This window comes from Lathamus discolor, chromosome 1, assembly GCF_037157495.1.
Source record: "Lathamus discolor isolate bLatDis1 chromosome 1, bLatDis1.hap1, whole genome shotgun sequence".
Taxonomy (NCBI): domain Eukaryota; kingdom Metazoa; phylum Chordata; class Aves; order Psittaciformes; family Psittacidae; genus Lathamus; species Lathamus discolor.
In genome coordinates, this window is record NC_088884.1 from 139,824,896 (window position 1) to 139,843,268 (window position 18,373).

Genomic DNA, 18,373 nt, shown 5'->3' on the forward strand with positions numbered 1-18,373 from the left:
GAAAAAAGAGTATAGGAAAGTACTTGAACTTCAAAAGGTATTTCTGAAAGCCGTGGCACCCTGTCATTTGTTAAAAAATTGATATTTGGAGGCAGGAGAGAAGATTCAAGTAAGTGTTAAAACATAACTTGTATTTGCTTTGACTGATAGTATGAAATTTTCCATTTGACCTTAAATACACATGCATAATTATAACTTGTTTCAATACTCTAGACTTAAATATTCTAGACTGAAAACCATCCTTTTTTGAGCACTAGAGCAACTGGCCAGATAGTTTTCTTGGAAACTGAGTGTGTCACATGCTTTGCTTTCAGTAAAAGTTAATGTCAGACCTCCTGGAATTGTGAAGGTACCCGTAAGAAATCTGGATGTAGTTTCACTTGTTATATAAATCTGTTTAAAGTGTATCCGTGTATGCTCTCTGTGTTCTAAGTGTTTTTGTAGGCCCATTGCTTACTTTGGCACAGGATGGGGAAGGGATTTGTGTGTAGAGGAAGCGCTTTTTTTTTTTCTCAGAATGATTACTTGTGCCTGTGGAAAGTGATCATTGTTTTCCTGCCTTTCCTACTGTGTTTCCCTTGAGCTTAGCTAAAGAAGCAAAACATATCGAGAAATAAAAATCAAAGGCTGAACATATAGAGGTTGGGTGACAGAAGAGGTTTGCCTATCGTTACAATAATAATGATAATAATGTGAGGCATCAAGATCACCACAGTTGGGGGGGGGAGGCAACAGAAAGTAATTTTTATAGTTTTGAATGTCTTTTCATGACTGCTTGTAATTACTGTTGGTTTTGTATATTGTAGAGGAAATACTTGAAATTGTTCAGATTTATGCCAGGGTTTCATTTTTCTGTAGGAACTACTTTCACTTTCTATTCTGGAAAGGTAGCAAGTATGTAGCACAAAGTGCATTTGTTGTTAGTTCGACGTACGTGAAAGTTTATACTGCATTCATGGAGTGGTAGTGAAGGATTCCTTTGTTTCTGGTTTTGGTCTTTGTCTTGATTTCATAGATCTCTTTAAATTTCTGTGTCAGTCTCAAATTGTCATTTAAGCAGTGGTGCTTTATGAAGAAAGAAGAATTGCTTTCAAATCCTAACCTTTGGAGGATTAAATTTTTTGGTGGATACCAATTACCCAACTTTATTAAGCTTTCAGTTTTATGGCTGGTTTTGTTCTAATACTTTTCTTGGAACTGACTTGTTAGAGGCACTAGAGGTCACCCTTGTTCCACAGCAAGGGAAGTTTTGGTTTTAAAACATAGCACCATATGTATGGGTAGGAGCATGTACTTTCAGAGAAGTAATCTGTAGCGATTAAACTATTGAATTAAGTGTTTCCAGGTGTTCTGAGTTTTTCCCAGAAAAAAATGCAAACTGATTCCTTGCCACCTTCCAATACAAGCCCCATAGGACTCTTCTGCAAGCAAAGTGCAGCACTGTCAACATTTGATAGGATAGTTTTTCAAAGAAGTATGTTACAGAAGTAGAACTTGTAGGAATTCTTGGTAGAGTCACCTTTTATGGTATTCTCTTTTACAGTGATAATAGCTGTGCCTGTGGAAAGAGAAGTAGTAGACATACAATATGCTAATTGCACTTTTTTCATAGCAAGGAAGTAGCTCTCACTCTAACTGGCAGGTCAGCATACTGAAAGCAACTGATAAATCCTTAACCAGCTGAAAAATATTCCTAAATATAGTACTAATCTCTGCGGACCAAGTAGTGTTTTGATAACTTGTGCTGAGTTTAGATTGCCTCCAGCATATATTCTGCTCACATACCACCACTGCTGTGGTACCATAAGCTCAAGGAATTGTTCAGAACCTCTGCTGTTCAGGGCTCCCCATACTTATAGGCCTACAGAAGTATACACAGAAAAACATCATTCGCTCTAATTATTAGACAATAAAACTGTTTTTTCAGCCCAGTCACCTGAGAACATAATTCATAATAGGTAGCCCTTACTTCTTTGTCTTACATAAGATTGATATTCTTAGGTTAAATGTTGGTAAATATTTATATTTATAAGCCACCTTATGTAGGGCATTTATTTCTCTTTCAGCACAAGGAAGAGAATGTCAGTGATTGTTCGCACACCATCGGGAAAGTTAAGACTTTACTGCAAAGGAGCTGTGAGTTTTATTCTATTTTCCCTGTGTCGACATGTGCAACAAATACAATATGAAAGCAAAAAGTTGTTCTAACTGCAGTTAAAATATTGAAAAGATGGCGGAAGGAAGGTTGATGCCTTTTTCAGTTTACATCATTTTACTATGTAGCTTTTTAATGTGATGGACTAGTTAATGTCTTTTTTACTAACTGCCTACAAAAGTATGACAGACCTGTTCATCATATTCTTTGTTCTGGACTAATAACTTTATGCTTCCTATTAACTCTTTCCTTCTGTACTCCAAGGAAATGGATGACTGTATGGTTTAATCTATTCGATACTTGCTGGAGTAGCTGAGCATGAATCACTAGGTAGAAATAGTAATCTAGCATAAGGGACTGAATGGAATTTTAACCCTCCATTGATGTTATGCCAGAGGTAAATTTTCCTATAAACAGGATTTATGGGAAGATACCTTAATCATGTGTTTGGGAATGGCAAAGTTGCTTGTTCTATATTTTAAGTCAATTTTGGAGGAGGGGAATGAAAATCCAGTTGCTAAATGGTTTTAAAAAATGAAGCTGATGGAATGTAAATGTCTATTCTATGTCTTCTCAAATGGAAAGAAGCTGCTATTAATATTCTGTATATCAAGCCAGCTACAAAAACCTGAGAATGGCGGTTTTGAATCACTAATTTTACCTTGTGGGCTTAATATTAAAAAGGAGGAAGACAAAATTTTAGGAGATCAAAAGAATTCACATGGCAAGCCAAAGGTAGAAGCAGTGCTTTTCAAAATGAAGGGAAATAACAGCAAAAACCGTAGGAGAGAAAAACTGTATCATAGCAGAATTTGTAAATTGAGAGCATCCTAAGGATTTGGAATGTCCTTTTTTCCATCCTCTGAGATAAAATTACTTCTGTTCACTTTTGATGCTGAAATAAATTAACACAGTGTTGCATATTTTTATTCCTTTTTCCTACGTGATTTGTATTGTCTACACCAAAAGCTGGTTTTTTTTCTATTAAACTGTTCTGAGTTCATTTTGCGTTTTCTGTAGGATACTGTAATTTATGACCGTCTTGCTGAAAGTTCAAAATACAAAGAAATCACCTTAAAACATCTAGAGCAGTTTGCTACGGAAGGTGGGTAATATTATTCAATATAAAACTAAACATGAAATTCAGTTACCCCTCAACTTTTTGGTTTTGTCACTTTTATGTTGCTGTAATGTTTTATTCATATTAAGTTTGAAAATTATGTTTTAGTGATGCCTTCTAAAAAAAATCTTACTGAGAAATTTCAGTAATAAGGTCGTGCTTTAAAAAAACAAAAAATCGCCCACATAGTACAATGGAGTCTTTTAAACAAAATATATTTTTCCGGAGAGCAAACACATTGCATATTGTTTGTTTCTGTGAAGATCTCATTTCCTGCGATCACTTTCATGTCCCACACCAAATGAATGCTGTAGGGAAGGCACACAGGAAAAAGTAGCCAAAGTGAAGTTGCTTAAAAATTACTAGCGTAGTGCTTTTAAGGTAGCTTTATACTATATTACTTCTGTCACCAATCACAATAAAGGAAATTGCCAGCACTAGCGTTCTGTACAGTGTGTTTTGTTGTCTATGCTGTTTTAACAGTAACTCTTACAAAGCAGCTGCTGATGGTGGGGAACCTCTTCATGAGGGTTCATGAAATAGTAACAAAAATTTAAAAGACTGCAAAATGAAGGTGATTGATGTAAGCAGCCAGTTAGTTATTTAATCATACTGGATGATTACATAAAACAAGCATGAAGAGGAAAGCAGACTGCAGAAATGTTTCTGTTTTCATGGAGGTACTTCTAGCACAGTTCCTAGATCTTCAATGCCATGCCCCTTTCTGGTGTCTTAGTAAAGGATTATAGAGTTGTTTTGTGAAGTATCGTCGTGTTTAATTTGTTCATGAGTTTAGAGAGTGGAGTTGGAAGCAGAATTATAACAGCTGTGGGACTCTGAACTGCAATATTTTACCTTTTTTTTTTTTTAAACATACACTGGAAAGCAAACTTTATTAAAATCTTTTCTTTCTAAAATACAATCCTTGCCTTTTGGTGACTGATGTTTGGCCAAATCTTCTTGTATCAGGAAAGATCCTTTTTCTGTCTGTTATAGATACAACTTCTCTAATTTTTCTTTTTTGGTTTATAGTGGAATTTGGCGTTTTTATTAGTGTCATGGTTAGCACTTTAAGTCTCTTGATTGTGGCAAGGACAGCAGAAGCAAGCCATCTTTTGTTTCTTTTGTTAGTTTTCCATATCAAGATCTCTGCAGGGAACATTAGGTTGGCCTTAAATAATCTTGGCATATCAAAGTTATAATGAATTATACAAGGAAGTTTAAAGCAGAACTAAAACCAAACAAGATTGATGATACAACATAAAACTTCAGATATACCCTTTGAGCTCCTGAATCTAGTTGTATGAGTTGATTGGCCAGTTTGGGGTTTTATAAAGGTCAAATCAGGATCAGTCAAGGAAAAGTACTTAAATGTGAAGATAGTTTGGGCCATAAGACTATGTACTGGGTTACAGAAAAGGTAAAAATAGGTCTATATCTGCTACCTGTGTGAATTGATATGAAAATTTCAATCCAATTCATAATTACTGTCCTCATTAAATCAGTGGTACAGCTGATACCATTTTTTTCCTTAGCAGTCAGGTTGGTCCAAGTGAATCAACATAAAACATGAAAAATTCCATCCATCGTTAAAACCACTGTACATAAGTATTAATGTTAAGTTTGTTCAAGTACTTTTTGTATCCTTATTTTCAACAGATGAAAAGATTTACTGTTCAGAGAGTGAATTTCTAACCTTCAAAAGCATAAAGTTCAGTCTTAAAACTTAAAAAAAAAAATCAGTATGTCTTTCTCTCTCTCTCTCTGGAATCGATTAAGGATATTTATTTTTGCATGAGATTTAAATTGCAGCCGATGACGTTGCAAAGTTTCTCATGAGTATCCTTTCATGTGGCAGTACAGTATGTCCTTGGCATTTACTGCATGCTCTTGGTGTGTTGTTCAAAAATGAAGTGGTTAGCATGGCTGGCATTAATATTTAAGCATTTATTAAACTTGAGTGTTAATGCCTGCTTGGATAAATAGGAAAAGTGTGTAATTTTCCTATGTTGTTCCAGTCTGTTAAGAAGCAGACTTAATGATACTTTGTTTTCCACTTTTCATTTGGAAGATTATTATGAATCACAATGAAAAGAATCTTTTTTAAAATGAAAAATTAAAAAAAAAATTAGTCTCTGATTTTTAAAAAGAAAAATTACTTGAAAAGCTTGTTTGCTGATACTTCGTACACACTGATTTCTTCATTTTATCATCTGCATAAAATATTTTGAAATAACTGTGGAAATAATATTGCTATTAGTCAGGGATAAATTCTTTTCCACCCCTTCACCTCATATTCATTATTTTGGACCCTGCTAGCATATCCTTATTACACAGAGGAAAAAAAAAAAAAAATCAGTTTATTTGTCTGTCTTAGGTTTGCTGTCTAGGTATGGATGGCGAGAGCCTGTGTTTCTAATACTGTTGAGCTGTCAAGATACTAGGTTTGCAAATGGTTTTCGTGCTGAAGATGCTAAATTGCTGCTTAAATCTGGGACACATATGTATTATTTCATGCTCAGCCTCTTGATCACTTCAGAATTGCTGCTGGTGTTGAACTATACACAACAACAAAACTATGAACAAGTAAAGATTTCATTTAGCCATCCTTGGTTATGGTGCTCGTTCATCTCCTGGAACAGAGTGGGCAAATGAACAAAGGCACTAAGTCCTGCTTATCCCCCTCCTAAATCTACATGCCTGAAAATTGTGGCTTCATAAGATATCATTTGGCTAGAGCACTGCTGTTCTCTGTATATAAAGAGTTATAATAATTTCATGCTCTAGAAATGTAAGAATCTGTAATACGTGAAAATGAACTGTTAGAACATTCACACCCAGGTATTTAAATTGAATGTAAATGCATGTTGTCAAAAAATGGATCTCTTAAAATTTTGCAGCCTCAAATTCTCACTATGGTTCTTAATTCAGATTTCTGCTGAAGGAAAAAAAACTGTTAAATATAAGCAGCTCAAAGGTTGTTAGGTAAAATCTACAAATGTTCCTGCACACAAAGATTTTATTTTAAGAATTTGGGAAACTGAAAGAATCTGTGAGATGGAAAATTAAATCTGAGCAGATTCAAGGTCATCTTCTAGATGGTGAATTTTAAACTTCAACCAAGAATTTCCTGAGGACATTGAAGAGGGTTGGAAAAAGATAGTAGTAACATCGTGCTGATATACTGCTTTCCAGAGTAGCAACATTTAAGTTTATAATTTCTTTTTGTCAGAAATATAATTTAATCTTAAAGTTTTAATGTTCCTAAAAATCTAATATATATATTTGTTCAGCAAGTGTCATTTGGGATTGCTTCATGTTTTGTTTACAATTTAAGATAAATCAAACTTGTGTGAAATTTCATTATTTTCTTTTCCATTGAAGTACCTCACCTGAGTTGCATTCAGCTACCTTAAAACAGTTCCTCTGTTGGATAAATTTCTATCTATGTCATGTTGGTTTACCTTATATATATATTTGGAAGTTCTTCAAGACATGCAGTAAGTTGAAAATCAGGCATAAGCATACACAAAGTACAGAATAAATTCATCTTTTGGTAGTTACTCATTACAGCCATATCAGGGAAGGGACTAACAACTACTGAATCATATCTGCTCTCTCTTTAGGTTTAAGAACTCTGTGTTTTGCTGTGGCTGAGATTTCAGAAAGCGATTATCAAGAGTGGTTAGATGTCTATCACCGTGCTTCTACAGCTTTACAGAACAGAGCACTTAAACTTGAGGAGAGCTACGAACTAATTGAAAAAGTATGTGTAGCTTTCTGGGGGTGTTAGTTGGCTTGGGTTGAGAGGGGGGGAAGAGGATGGGGCGCATGAGGAGAGTGGGGTTTTTTAATTAATGTCTTTGCTTTCTACACCATGAAATCTGAATCATTATAGAGGAGTAGCGCTTAGAAAAAAAATCTAGCAGTATACTGAAGCTCTGTCATGTAGTCCCTGAAGATTAAACAGTCAAAGTGAAGGAAAGATTAATTTGACAAAGTGCTTGCAACAAGTCATTTTCTTCCCAGAAAGTGATGATTTTGAGTTGAACTACTGGAAGTTTTTTTCAGAGTTGCTCTGTTGTATAAAAAACCCTAACAACAGGCAAACAACATCTGCTTTATTTTATGATGAGCTTAGAGACATAGAGACATAGAGTAGTTAAGGTTGGAAGGACTTAGGGAGGTCATGTAGACATAAATCCCTGGTTAAAGCAGGGCTAATTTTGTTTGACCAGCACTTTAATGAAGTTTTGAGGTTCTGCAAGGAGAGTTTTCCCAGCTGCAGTAAGCAATTGTTTGGTTATTTTCACACTCAACTCTTCTTTTTTCCCTTTTTCTAAATTAGAATTTCTGTTACTGCAGAATGGGACTGTTGCCTCTTGCTCTTTCACCATGCATCTCTTAGAGGAAGATGGCTTCTCTGCAAGCCCTCTTCAGCTAGAAGGCAGCCATGGAATTGTTCCCTTAGCTTTATATTTTCCCCATGTTAACCTCGTCCTGCTTCTTCAGACACTCTCAAGAATGCTCCAGGTCCCAAGCTATTTTTGTGTCCCTCTGCTGGACTTGCTCCACTTTGTCAGCCACTCCTGTACTGAAGGCCCAGAAAGGGAGGTAAAATCCAGATGCAACTTCACAAGAGCAGAGCCATAATCACTTTGAGTTTCTGGCAGTGCTGCTGATGGAGCAGCCAAGCATACATAGTCACAAAAAACTTACAGATCTGCTGCATGAGAAGTTTAAAACAACATAATCAAGATTATAGTTTTAAGATTAATTCACAGGTAGGTTTTCCTTCACTTTGGGGAAAAAAAACGCTACAAGTAGAAGAAGACATAATAGCACTCCTGAAGTCTTCATATCAGAGAGGTGCCTCTCAGGAAAAGGTAGCTGTTGCTGAACAAACACTGAGATTGTGAATAATGGGTGAAGTTTGGGTGGTCTCACTGTGCAGTTTGCAAAGCTACATAGTTATTTATCTTAAAGCTCATAGGAATAAACTGGAGGATCTTTATTAGCTGATACCAAATCTGATTAATGAATTTAGAAAGCATTAATCAAGTCATAAATATGGAAAGTTAAACAAAGGAAATTTAAAAATATTAAAACAATTTAAATCAACAAAACCTGTGTATACTGAATATTCTATGTTCACAGAATCTTCAGCTGCTTGGAGCAACAGCAATTGAAGATAAACTGCAAGACAAAGTGCCTGAAACCATAGAGACTCTCATGAAAGCAGACATAAAAATTTGGATACTTACTGGGGACAAACAAGAGACTGCCATTAACATCGGTATCATGTTTGCATTTGTTTGATGGCTTTGTTACAGATTTACAAATTATAGAAGTTGCTAGAATAAAATTGCTTCAGAACAGAAATGTATCTTGTAAAAATAATATGGCATTCCAGAATTTAAATGTTAATTTCGTTCTCAGTTGCTGGTAGGTGGATAAAAGGGACTGTTGGGTTCTTCCTCTGTTAAAATAGTAACAGCAAGAAAAAGTCATATTATCATAAAGAGGAGAAAAAAATAGGCATTTGTACTTTTTTTATAGCATCTACAATGAATTGAATACGTTGTGTTTTGACAGCAAGAACAATAAAAAGAAAATATAAGTATTTTTATTTTCCATTCTGTATTTTTCCATCTATCCAAGAAAGTTGGTGGAGACCATTGTAACTGAAGCAAAACAATATAGATTGTCCTTTAAAGTGCTACAAACTTTTTACCGTCCATCAGACATTTCCTTTTATTTTTTTATTATAAAGGAGGGGAAAAAAATCCACAAAACCCTCACACATTAACTAATTTCGGCAGCAGTAGATCTGTATTTTTAAATAGTAATACATGAAAGCTGCATTTAAGATTTAATATTCTTTGCATGTGGGCATATCAGCCCTTCTGCAGTAGCCTACATATGTGCCTAAAATAAAGTATTATTTCTTTTTATTAGTATTATTAATCTTAAAGAACTTTTTGCATGCACATGATGCATTTGATCTAAGGTTATTTTCATTAGTACCTCCAGGTTTGAGGCAATGTATGTAATACCAGTATTTTCATTTTAATAAGAATGGTGATACATATTTATCTAGGCAGCCTGCATCATTAGCATACAGTGTACGTTCTGTTTAAAACATCAAAGAATATAAGAAAAGAATGGGAATGTGTATATATGCAAATTCTGTATGAAATGCAAGTTGCATTCCAAAAATTTGCAAGGCTAAAGAAGATCTGTTTGCTCTTTTCTGTAACTCTGTCGTTTCTTGTCCTTCTGCTGGTCACCACTGAGTAAGGCACAACTCACAAATTGCAGCAAGGAAGATTTGCTGTTCTGACTTACTACCTGTATGTCTAATTTTTATAGTATGCAGTATAATTTTTTACCACTGATTTTGATTGGGGAAGTCCTTGTTTTTAATTCTGTCTGTAGTTCTCTTACAGGAAAAAAAGCTTTGTTATATTGTAATGGATTTTGTGGAACAAATTTTTGAAAGCAAAAATGTTTTTGACAGGTCACTCTTGTAAACTTTTGAGAAAGAACATGGGGCTGATTGTTATAAATGAAGGCTCTCTTGATGTAAGTAAAATCTCAGTTTTCAGTTAATGAAACCACTTTATGTTACCGCTTAAAATACCCAGATATCATGGTGGAGGTGGCCTGAAAAATAACTTTATCTGGACAAACACAGAAAATTCTGCTAAAACCACAGTTGGGTGGGGCGTTTCTTTGGTTTGGGAGGTTGGTTTTTTGTTTGTTTTGAGAAAATTTGAGTTAATTTTATTATTGCATACTTGGAAGACTGTATGGTCTTCATGACAAAATGTTAGTTAATAAATAGAAACTTATCTACACCTTCCAAAACCACAGTGTAGCTACTACACAAATGAACTTCAGAATGATAAGCAAACAGTTACACATAATGAAATGACTCCATCCGTACAGGCACAAAGTCAGGAGCTTCACATGCTTCTAGTAGTACCTAGCAGTACCTAAACAAGCTAACTGAAGTTCCTTGCTAACGCTGTTTCTTATGGAATACTTACGATCTGATAGAAGTTAATTGTAATTGTGTGGTTAAACAGCTGAAATTATAATCAGATGTTGAAATACAAGTAAGGGTTAAAACTACAAACTTTCAAATATACTGCTTTGTGGAGAAGAGATTCTTTAGATAAGGTAGGAATGCAATATTAAGTGAAAAATCCCATGAGGGGAAAGAAATCATTTTACCACCCTTTCTAAGGGAGCCTTAAATGAACTTTAGTTCCACTAGAGTGGAGGAAATTTGTCGGTGGGGAAACGTACTGTCCAGAAGTCTTCAGGAGGAAAGCTTGAAATGAAGTTTACCTTTATATTGTGGTCAGGTTGCTCAAGATAGGACTTAAGGAGAGAAAGTTGAAAGAAAGTATGAGAAGAGTGCCTTAACTGAAGGATTCCATAGTAGCACATAAGAGTAGTCTACAACAAGAATTAAAATACTTACTGCTTTCTATAAAATTTATGCAGTATTTCTTTACTACTATTTCTGATCTATATTTAGGTCGTTTACAGAGACTTCTAGATTTCAGAACTACTGCAATGCTTAATAGATCCGAAGTGATAAGGATTGATTATTTTGTATACTTCATATGTAATGAAGTGAGGTAGTTTTATTTAACTGCTTAAAGGAGTACAATAAAAGCTCATTAAACAAGTGTTGCACATTAACTGCTTCTGGTGTGATAATTAAAAGTTGCATAAATAGATATTAAACAATATTTTATTTAAATAAATGTGTTGTGCTCCTATGAGGGCTTCTGGACAGCCCAGTTCCCTCAGCAGAATAGGAACATTGTTGTCATAGGGTGTTACTGGTTTCCAAATTCAGTATTTTGTAAGCAGAAGCAGTTTTTTTCTATCTTCCTTTCTTCTCTAAAATGTTTCATCTGAGCTGAGTGAAGCAGGAAACAGTAGAAGAGTATGTTGTAGATCTATGAAGACCATTCAAAAAGAAGGAAATGCAACAAGCATTTTTTTTCTTCTTCATGGCACTCTATGGTGGAGCTGTAATCAACTAGGTATTAGCGACCTCTGCAAATTTGAGCTACAGTTGAATGTATTATCTACTGAATATAATCCGAAGTTCTCAGTTCTGCATCATAGATTAGTGACTTGTGTAGGTGCAATTCAAACTGTCCTTAGCAACTGAAAAATCCAAAATATGATCCCTTATATAAAATGTAGTTGATATGGGCTTATCATAAAATATAAATTCAATGTGGTATAATTATCAATTATAATACATGTACTTATGAATTATCTCTGTTTCTCTTCCTTTTTTCTAAACATTTAAGACTCCTTTATGTAAAAGTGAACACAAATTGTTTCATCTGATACGTATAATACGTGAATCTTCCTTTGCATAGGTGTACAGGACACTTATTATTTAATATTTTTTAGCAAACATTTATGCAGCTATTATTGCCATTCAAAGAGCATGAAAAGTTCCACCATAATCTATACACATTATTTTTTGGCAGTGTGAGAGCAGTCCTACACCCCGTTTTTACCATTGTTTCTAATAGTACAGCTGTTGCAAAGACTTTTTTCATTTAATACTGTCTATTTGATAGTCTAATCAAAAAGGAAATTCCTCAGAAAATGAAATGCCAGTGTTTCTGATTGCACAAAAAAAAAAATATAAGTTGGACTTAAGAACAGTAAGAATTAAAAATAACGGACACAACTTATTTTGTGCAACAGGGAACAAGAGAGACACTTAGCCATCACTGCAGTACTCTTGGTGATACGTTAAGGAAGGAAAATGATTTTGCTCTCATCATTGATGGTAAATCTCTGAAGTATGCTCTGACATTTGGAGTGAGACAGTATTTCCTGGATTTGGCTTTGTCTTGTAAAGCTGTTATTTGTTGCAGGTAAGGCTCACATTATTCTTTCTCTACAGTATTTTTATTGGCATATAAAAATTAAGAAATTTCTGTTTCAGAGAAAATACACACTATGTCGTACAACCATGAAATATTAAAACCCCACAAACTCCAGTAGCTGAAGTTATGAGATACAGTCATTCAAGCAAAATATTTCTGTAAAGCGGTCTGCAACAGAATGTACCTGTCAGAGTCATTCAGATTGCATATACCCAGAAAAATAATTCATTATCTGTCAAGGGTGGTCTCAGTGAGATTGAGACACTAATCACAGAATCACAGAATCCCAAGGGTTGGAAGGGACCTCAAAAGATCATCTAGTCCAACCCCCCCGCAAGAGCAGGGTAACCTACAGTACATCACACAGGAACTTGTCCAGGCGGGCCTTGAATACCTCCAGTGTAGGAGACTCCACAACCCCCCTGGGCAACCTGTTCCAGTGCTCTGTCACTCTTACAGTAAAGAAGTTCTTCCTGATGTTAACGTGGAACTTCCTATGCTCCAGTTTACACCCATTGCCCCTTGTCCTATCACTGGATATCACTGAAAAAAGCCTAGCTCCATCATCCTGACACCCACCCTTTACATATTTGTAAACATTGATGAGGTCACCCCTCAGTCTCCTCTTCTCCAAGCTAAAGAGACCCAGCTCCCTCAGCCTCTCCTCATAAGGGAGATGTTCCACTCCCTTAATCATCTTTGTGGCTCTGCGCTGGACTCCTTCAAGCAATTCCCTGTCCTTCTTGAACAGAGGGGCCCAGAACTGGACGCAATATTCCAGATGCGGCCTCACCAAGGCTGAGTAGAGGGGGAGGAGAACCTCTGTTGACCTACTAACCACACCCTTTCTAATGCACCCTAAGATGCCATTTGCCTTCTTGGCCGCAAGAGCACATTGCTGGCTCATGGTCATCCTCCTATCCACCAGGACCCCCAGGTCCCTTTCCCCTTCACTACTTTCCAGCAGGTCACCCCCCAACCTGTACTGGTACATGGGGTTGTTCTTCCCCAGATGCAAGACTCTACACTTGCCCTTGTTAAATTTCATCAAGTTTCTCCCCGCCCAACTCTCCAGCCTGTCCAGGTCTCGCTGGATGGCAGCACAGCCTTCTGGTGTGTCAGCCACTCCTCCCAGTTTTGTGTCATCAGCGAACTTGCTGAGGGTGCACTCAGTTCCCTCATCCAGGTCATTGATGAAAATATTAAACAGCACCGGTCCCAGCACCGACCCCTGAGGGACCCCTTATCCTTTAAATTGATACCACAGTTAACTGCAGGTTTTATCGCATCTGGGTTTTTTGTAGAGCTTCCTCTGCAGGCAAGATTTTATATCTCCACTTTTCTGAAAGCCGTGGATTACACTGCATAAGTGGACAAAAATGTTAAAGGTACTACTCCAGGTGTTTTTTATTTTCTGAAGCTGATTAAAACACCTTTTATTTTTTTAATTATTATTATTCCTGATTGTTTAGGGGTTCTTTTACACTATCAGACCTTTCATCCTGTCCTGTAAACAACAGCTATTAAAGCTGTAAACTCCCTGTAACACAGGAACTTTGTCCAGATCAAAGAAAATTAAATATCTGCTTTTTTCAAATATACACAATATGAAAGCAGTTTGGCATGCCTTTTAATATTTCTACATTTCTATTAAAGGAGAAATACATAAGACTGCATAGGTGCTAGTTTATGTGTTTTGGGGCCTTCTAGTGTTTTTGTCTTTAAACATAAAAATGGCAAATATCTCCTAAGCACCTTTTCTACATTTGAATGATTGAATGAAAAAGGAATTTGTGTGCTTCATAGCTAGATACACGAGAACTGCTTCTGTCAATGTTTAAAAGCTTGGTTTAGGCCAAGTGATCTGTCAAAAAGCAGAAGCAAGCATCACTTCTTATTGAAATCTTCTTTCAATAAATTATATAAGCTTACTTCCTATTACCTCATCATTGCCTATCCTGTTATCTGCCTGAAGGTAGAGACGTGGTCTGTACAAGTGTGAAAACTATTGTAAATACACCTTAATAGATTATCTGCTTTTCAGTAATAAGATAGATAATTTCAGGGTTCTTGTGTTCAGGTAAAGGGTTTAATAATGTTCTTAATAATTAAGATAAAGCAGATTCATCTAGAAAATCAGAATTCAAAAGGGACCATTTTTTCTGCTTTCCTAAAGGACAGGGAAAAGCAAATGAGGTTGTACTATCCAAATAAATACTTTGTTTGTAGTCTTCCCGTCATTTCTGTCAAGTGATATTTTATGCCACCAAGTGATAATATTAATTTATTATGATTTAGCTTTGTAGCCATGCTCTAGCATGAAACACTCTGAATTTCAAACTAAGATCTTCATGTGTTTTAAACTGAGATCTTACACTGGTACACAGTTCATACTGTGTTTGAACATCTTTCTATCACCATAGTCTGTGACAGGTAAGTTGTAGCTTTGTGCTTCTTCTAGTAGTTCTGGTTTTGCTTACTGTAGTAAAGGAACAAGCAGGAGATGTGCATAGAACTGCTCTTTGAAAACTGTGCTTCTTTTTCTTCTCTTTCCTTGATTTGAAAATACATTTTATGCCATTTGAGGAGACAATATTGCCATTTCTTTTGACCCATAGAACCATTGAAGGTTATTCTGTATATGTAGCTGTTAGTGGTAGCATTTTTATGATGTAACAACAAAAAGTGCAAAATTAAATTTTCTGTTGTAGTAGCATTCTCTCTGTTATTTCTATGTTTCCGTACTATTCTTGGGTCAGCTGGTTTCAATACATGTCTAGGTATATGCTCTGACATTTTGTGGTTGTATGAAAGTTGGCTGCAGGTTTGAAACTAAAATATTTGCTTGTAACATTCACTGTTTTAGTGAGCTATTATTCTTGTCAAAAGTCAAAATTCTGTCAAAATAGTAATTTCTGTTAATGCTCCATCTTTAGTAACAAACTTCATTTCCTTGTTTGTGAACGTGAAAATAAAAAGTTAAAAAATGGCAATTTTTAATTAAGGTAAGTAATTTAAATAGATATTGTCAGGACTAAATGAAAATTTAGTCCTTTCCTCCACCCATGTAAAGGCAGTAAAAGTTTTAAGCACTCCTTGGTTTTAAAAGTACAAATTACATCACTTGCTTTGGAGTTTCTATTACCAGTGGATTATTCCTAAGACTAGCCATAACACAGATGAAGCTGGCAAATATTTGGTAGATATTAGACTACAAAAAAAATCTCTATGTTGTTAATTCCAAGCAGATGTTTGGCTTAAAGACTTTGATGAACTGAATTCCAACTCTGTATCGGCTTCATAGCAATGTGTGTGAGAAAAATGATAAGTAGATTATTCTGTATTCTGTAAAAATGTACAGCTAAGAGTGAACAAAGTGAACAAAAGGTATTTTTTATTATTTTCACCATGAAATTGATGCACCAGGTAATGAGAGTAAATGCACCTTCCTGCTGCCCCTATGAGCTTGTCTGAAAGCAAAATAAGCCACCGTTCCTGGAAAGTTAAAAAGATGAAAAAGAAGTTCTCGGGTCAGGAGTCTTCTATAGAAGCTGTCTATAGCGAATCTTGATGCAACACTCATCACCAGAGTTCAAATAAAACATGTAACAAAAGATCATAGGAACACTTTTTGATATACTTGGACCCCAGAATTTTTCTGAAGGGCTGTTGCCTGGAAGCTTTCATCCCAGGTTCATCACAAGGCTGTACACATCCCAGGTACCTTTTTCAAAAGTCTGATAGCATGTGTTCTGTAGGCTAAATAAAGTAATTAGATAGCTACCTTCAGTCCAAAGGCTGTATTATTTGTCACTCCTTTATTTCTTGCTTTTGAAAAATCATGCAGTTAAATTTTATGCAATCATTTTCTCAGATTAATTGCACTTAAAGCTTGAGAAATTTAACTGAATTGGCACAGAGTAGGATAGGGGCTTTCATTCCACTGGTGGAACATCACCCAAAGGTGAACCACGAGAAGGTGTTTTCTGGCAAATGGAGAGGAGAATGGAAAGGGCTACAAGGATGTTACTGGAAGCCAGTGGTAATTAGAGTATTGTATGTGAGCAAAGATGAGTGTAGATACCATGTACCTTGTTTCCCTTCACAACACTGTCTCAGTGTTAAGCACAATGGTCTAGGAAGGAGAGGCAGCCATCATTAGTGTCCCGCTTTGCTGGGAGCTCAGTCACTTGTCTAATGTTGAGGTTTAATCTAGTCATTGAAACTTTATAGGGTTGGTAAAATGAAAAATACTGACATTTGCTACAGAAAAAATGGAAAATATTTTTTCTTTTCTTTTCCCAATGAGCTATGAGACTTATACTATTCCTTCATATTTCTTCTGTGACACTGAAATTGAATCAAGTGTCAGTCTGTTCCATAGTGAAAAGGATACCCTGGTGATACGGACTGAATTGATAAACTAATACCATTGAAAGTATGGTGTGTAATGAAGTTGTGTGATTATAATGCATCCATAACATCTCATTCTACAAGAAACAAGGGGGATTGTGATTGAAACAAATAATATAGCAAATATGCTTCAAATTGGATATTAATGAATTTATGGAAAAGATAGTGTGCTTTAATTTCGGAAGTAAAAATGCATAAAATTACACAAAAGGCAGATAATGATCAGTCAATTTATTTGTTTTTTTCTCTAATCATTTCTGTTTAAAATTAGATTTAAACCAGCTCTCTAATGTGCTTGTAAGTTGACTTCCTCCACTAGGAAATATTTGGCATGCTCTCAGTATTTAAGTAGTCTGAGTTTCAGAAATGTTCTAACTAGTAAGAATTGTGATTGTTACTGTAATTTACTGGTTTAGGCAAAACTTAATTCTTCAAGGATGTTGCAAGAATAAATGCGTGTTTCAGAACTTAAAATGCATGTCTAGAAAACCTTTGTTTTCTCCTACAGTTTTAAGCTACGTTTCAGAATAATCATCATAAACTTTAGCTGGCTAAAAACTTAAATAGCCTTTATTTTAGTGGGAAAGGGCTTTCTTATAATAGGAAGTTAATGTAGCTTTGGTGAAATTTCCATTTCTAAATGACATTTTCGTTGAAATTTCTCAAAGACTGGTTCAAATTTTTCTAACTTGGATTTGTTAATAAATGAAATGGATAATGCATAATATCAGTGTGATGTCAGAGATATAGGGTTTTTTTCTGAACTTTTCACCCCTCTGCTGCATTTACTTTTTCAATTAACACCATGAAATCAGTCACCAGCCTCAGCTGTCAATTCTAAGAACAAGTTTGGTTTCTTAAGTCTATAATTTGTCTGTCATGTGAACATTGGAATTTTTTTTATGCTATCTCTGTGTTTGCTTTGGGGGGCTTTTTTTCTTTTGTTGTTGTTTTTAAAAGTTGTTTTCTAATTGCATTCTTATTCAAGCAGAGTAGAAGGCTGATGGCAATGCCATTAGCTACAGCAATCATGTAATTGCTTGTTGGTTGTATGGTTGGGTTTACAGATAGCTAGAAAAAGCAATGGCCAAGCATTGCCATTAGTATCTGTGTGCTTAATGAAAAGAATATAATTGGTGTTTCAGTGTTCTTTAACTGTAAAAACTTACTGTTAAATGTGGATAATGTAGTGTGTAATTCATTACTTTGAAAGAGATGGGTGGTTTGTTCTGTTTCTGTTTTTTTGGAAGCGGTTCAGGAAGAAGTGTGATGAGGGAATTTATACCACCAGTTGGAAAAGGAAACATTTCCTCTCAAATTGTGTTAGGGATCAGAAGTTTGATCCAAATAGAAAGCAATATCCATTTTAACCTACAGTGTGTGTCCAGTGTCAAGACAGGCAAATCATTCAGGCTTAGCTTTAATGCCAGAGATCACTGGGCAGACAGTAACCATAGAATCATATAGTTAGGGTTGGAAAGGACCTTGAGATCATCAAGTTTCCAACACCCCTGCCATGGGCAGGCATACCTCACACTATGTCACCCAGGGCTCTGTCCAGCCTGACCTTGAGCACTGGCAGGGATGGAGCATTTGTTGCTTCTTTGGGCAACCCATTCCAGTGCCTCAACACCCTTACAGTAGAGAACTTCCTTCTTTTACCCAATCTAAACTTTTCCTGTTTAAGTTTTAACCCGTTACCCCTTGTCCTGTCACTACACTCCCTGATGAAGAGTCCCTCCCCAACAT

At 35.7% G+C, this 18,373-nt stretch overlaps 1 protein-coding gene across 5 annotated transcripts in view; it reads left to right on the plus strand.

The window, feature by feature from the left end:
- ATP8A1 (ATPase phospholipid transporting 8A1) overlaps positions 1 to 18,373 on the plus strand; it is a 119,280-nt gene that overhangs the window by 49,319 nt on the left and 51,588 nt on the right. For all 5 annotated transcript variants that reach the window (XM_065698091.1, XM_065698065.1, XM_065698084.1 and 2 more), the window contains 6 exons: positions 2,067 to 2,136; positions 3,176 to 3,260; positions 6,902 to 7,041; positions 8,433 to 8,571; positions 9,796 to 9,860; positions 12,027 to 12,199. In XM_065698091.1, the coding sequence (XP_065554163.1) occupies positions 2,067 to 2,136; positions 3,176 to 3,260; positions 6,902 to 7,041; positions 8,433 to 8,571; positions 9,796 to 9,860; positions 12,027 to 12,199 (672 nt within the window). The remainder of the gene's footprint in view (positions 1 to 2,066; positions 2,137 to 3,175; positions 3,261 to 6,901; positions 7,042 to 8,432; positions 8,572 to 9,795; positions 9,861 to 12,026; positions 12,200 to 18,373) is intronic.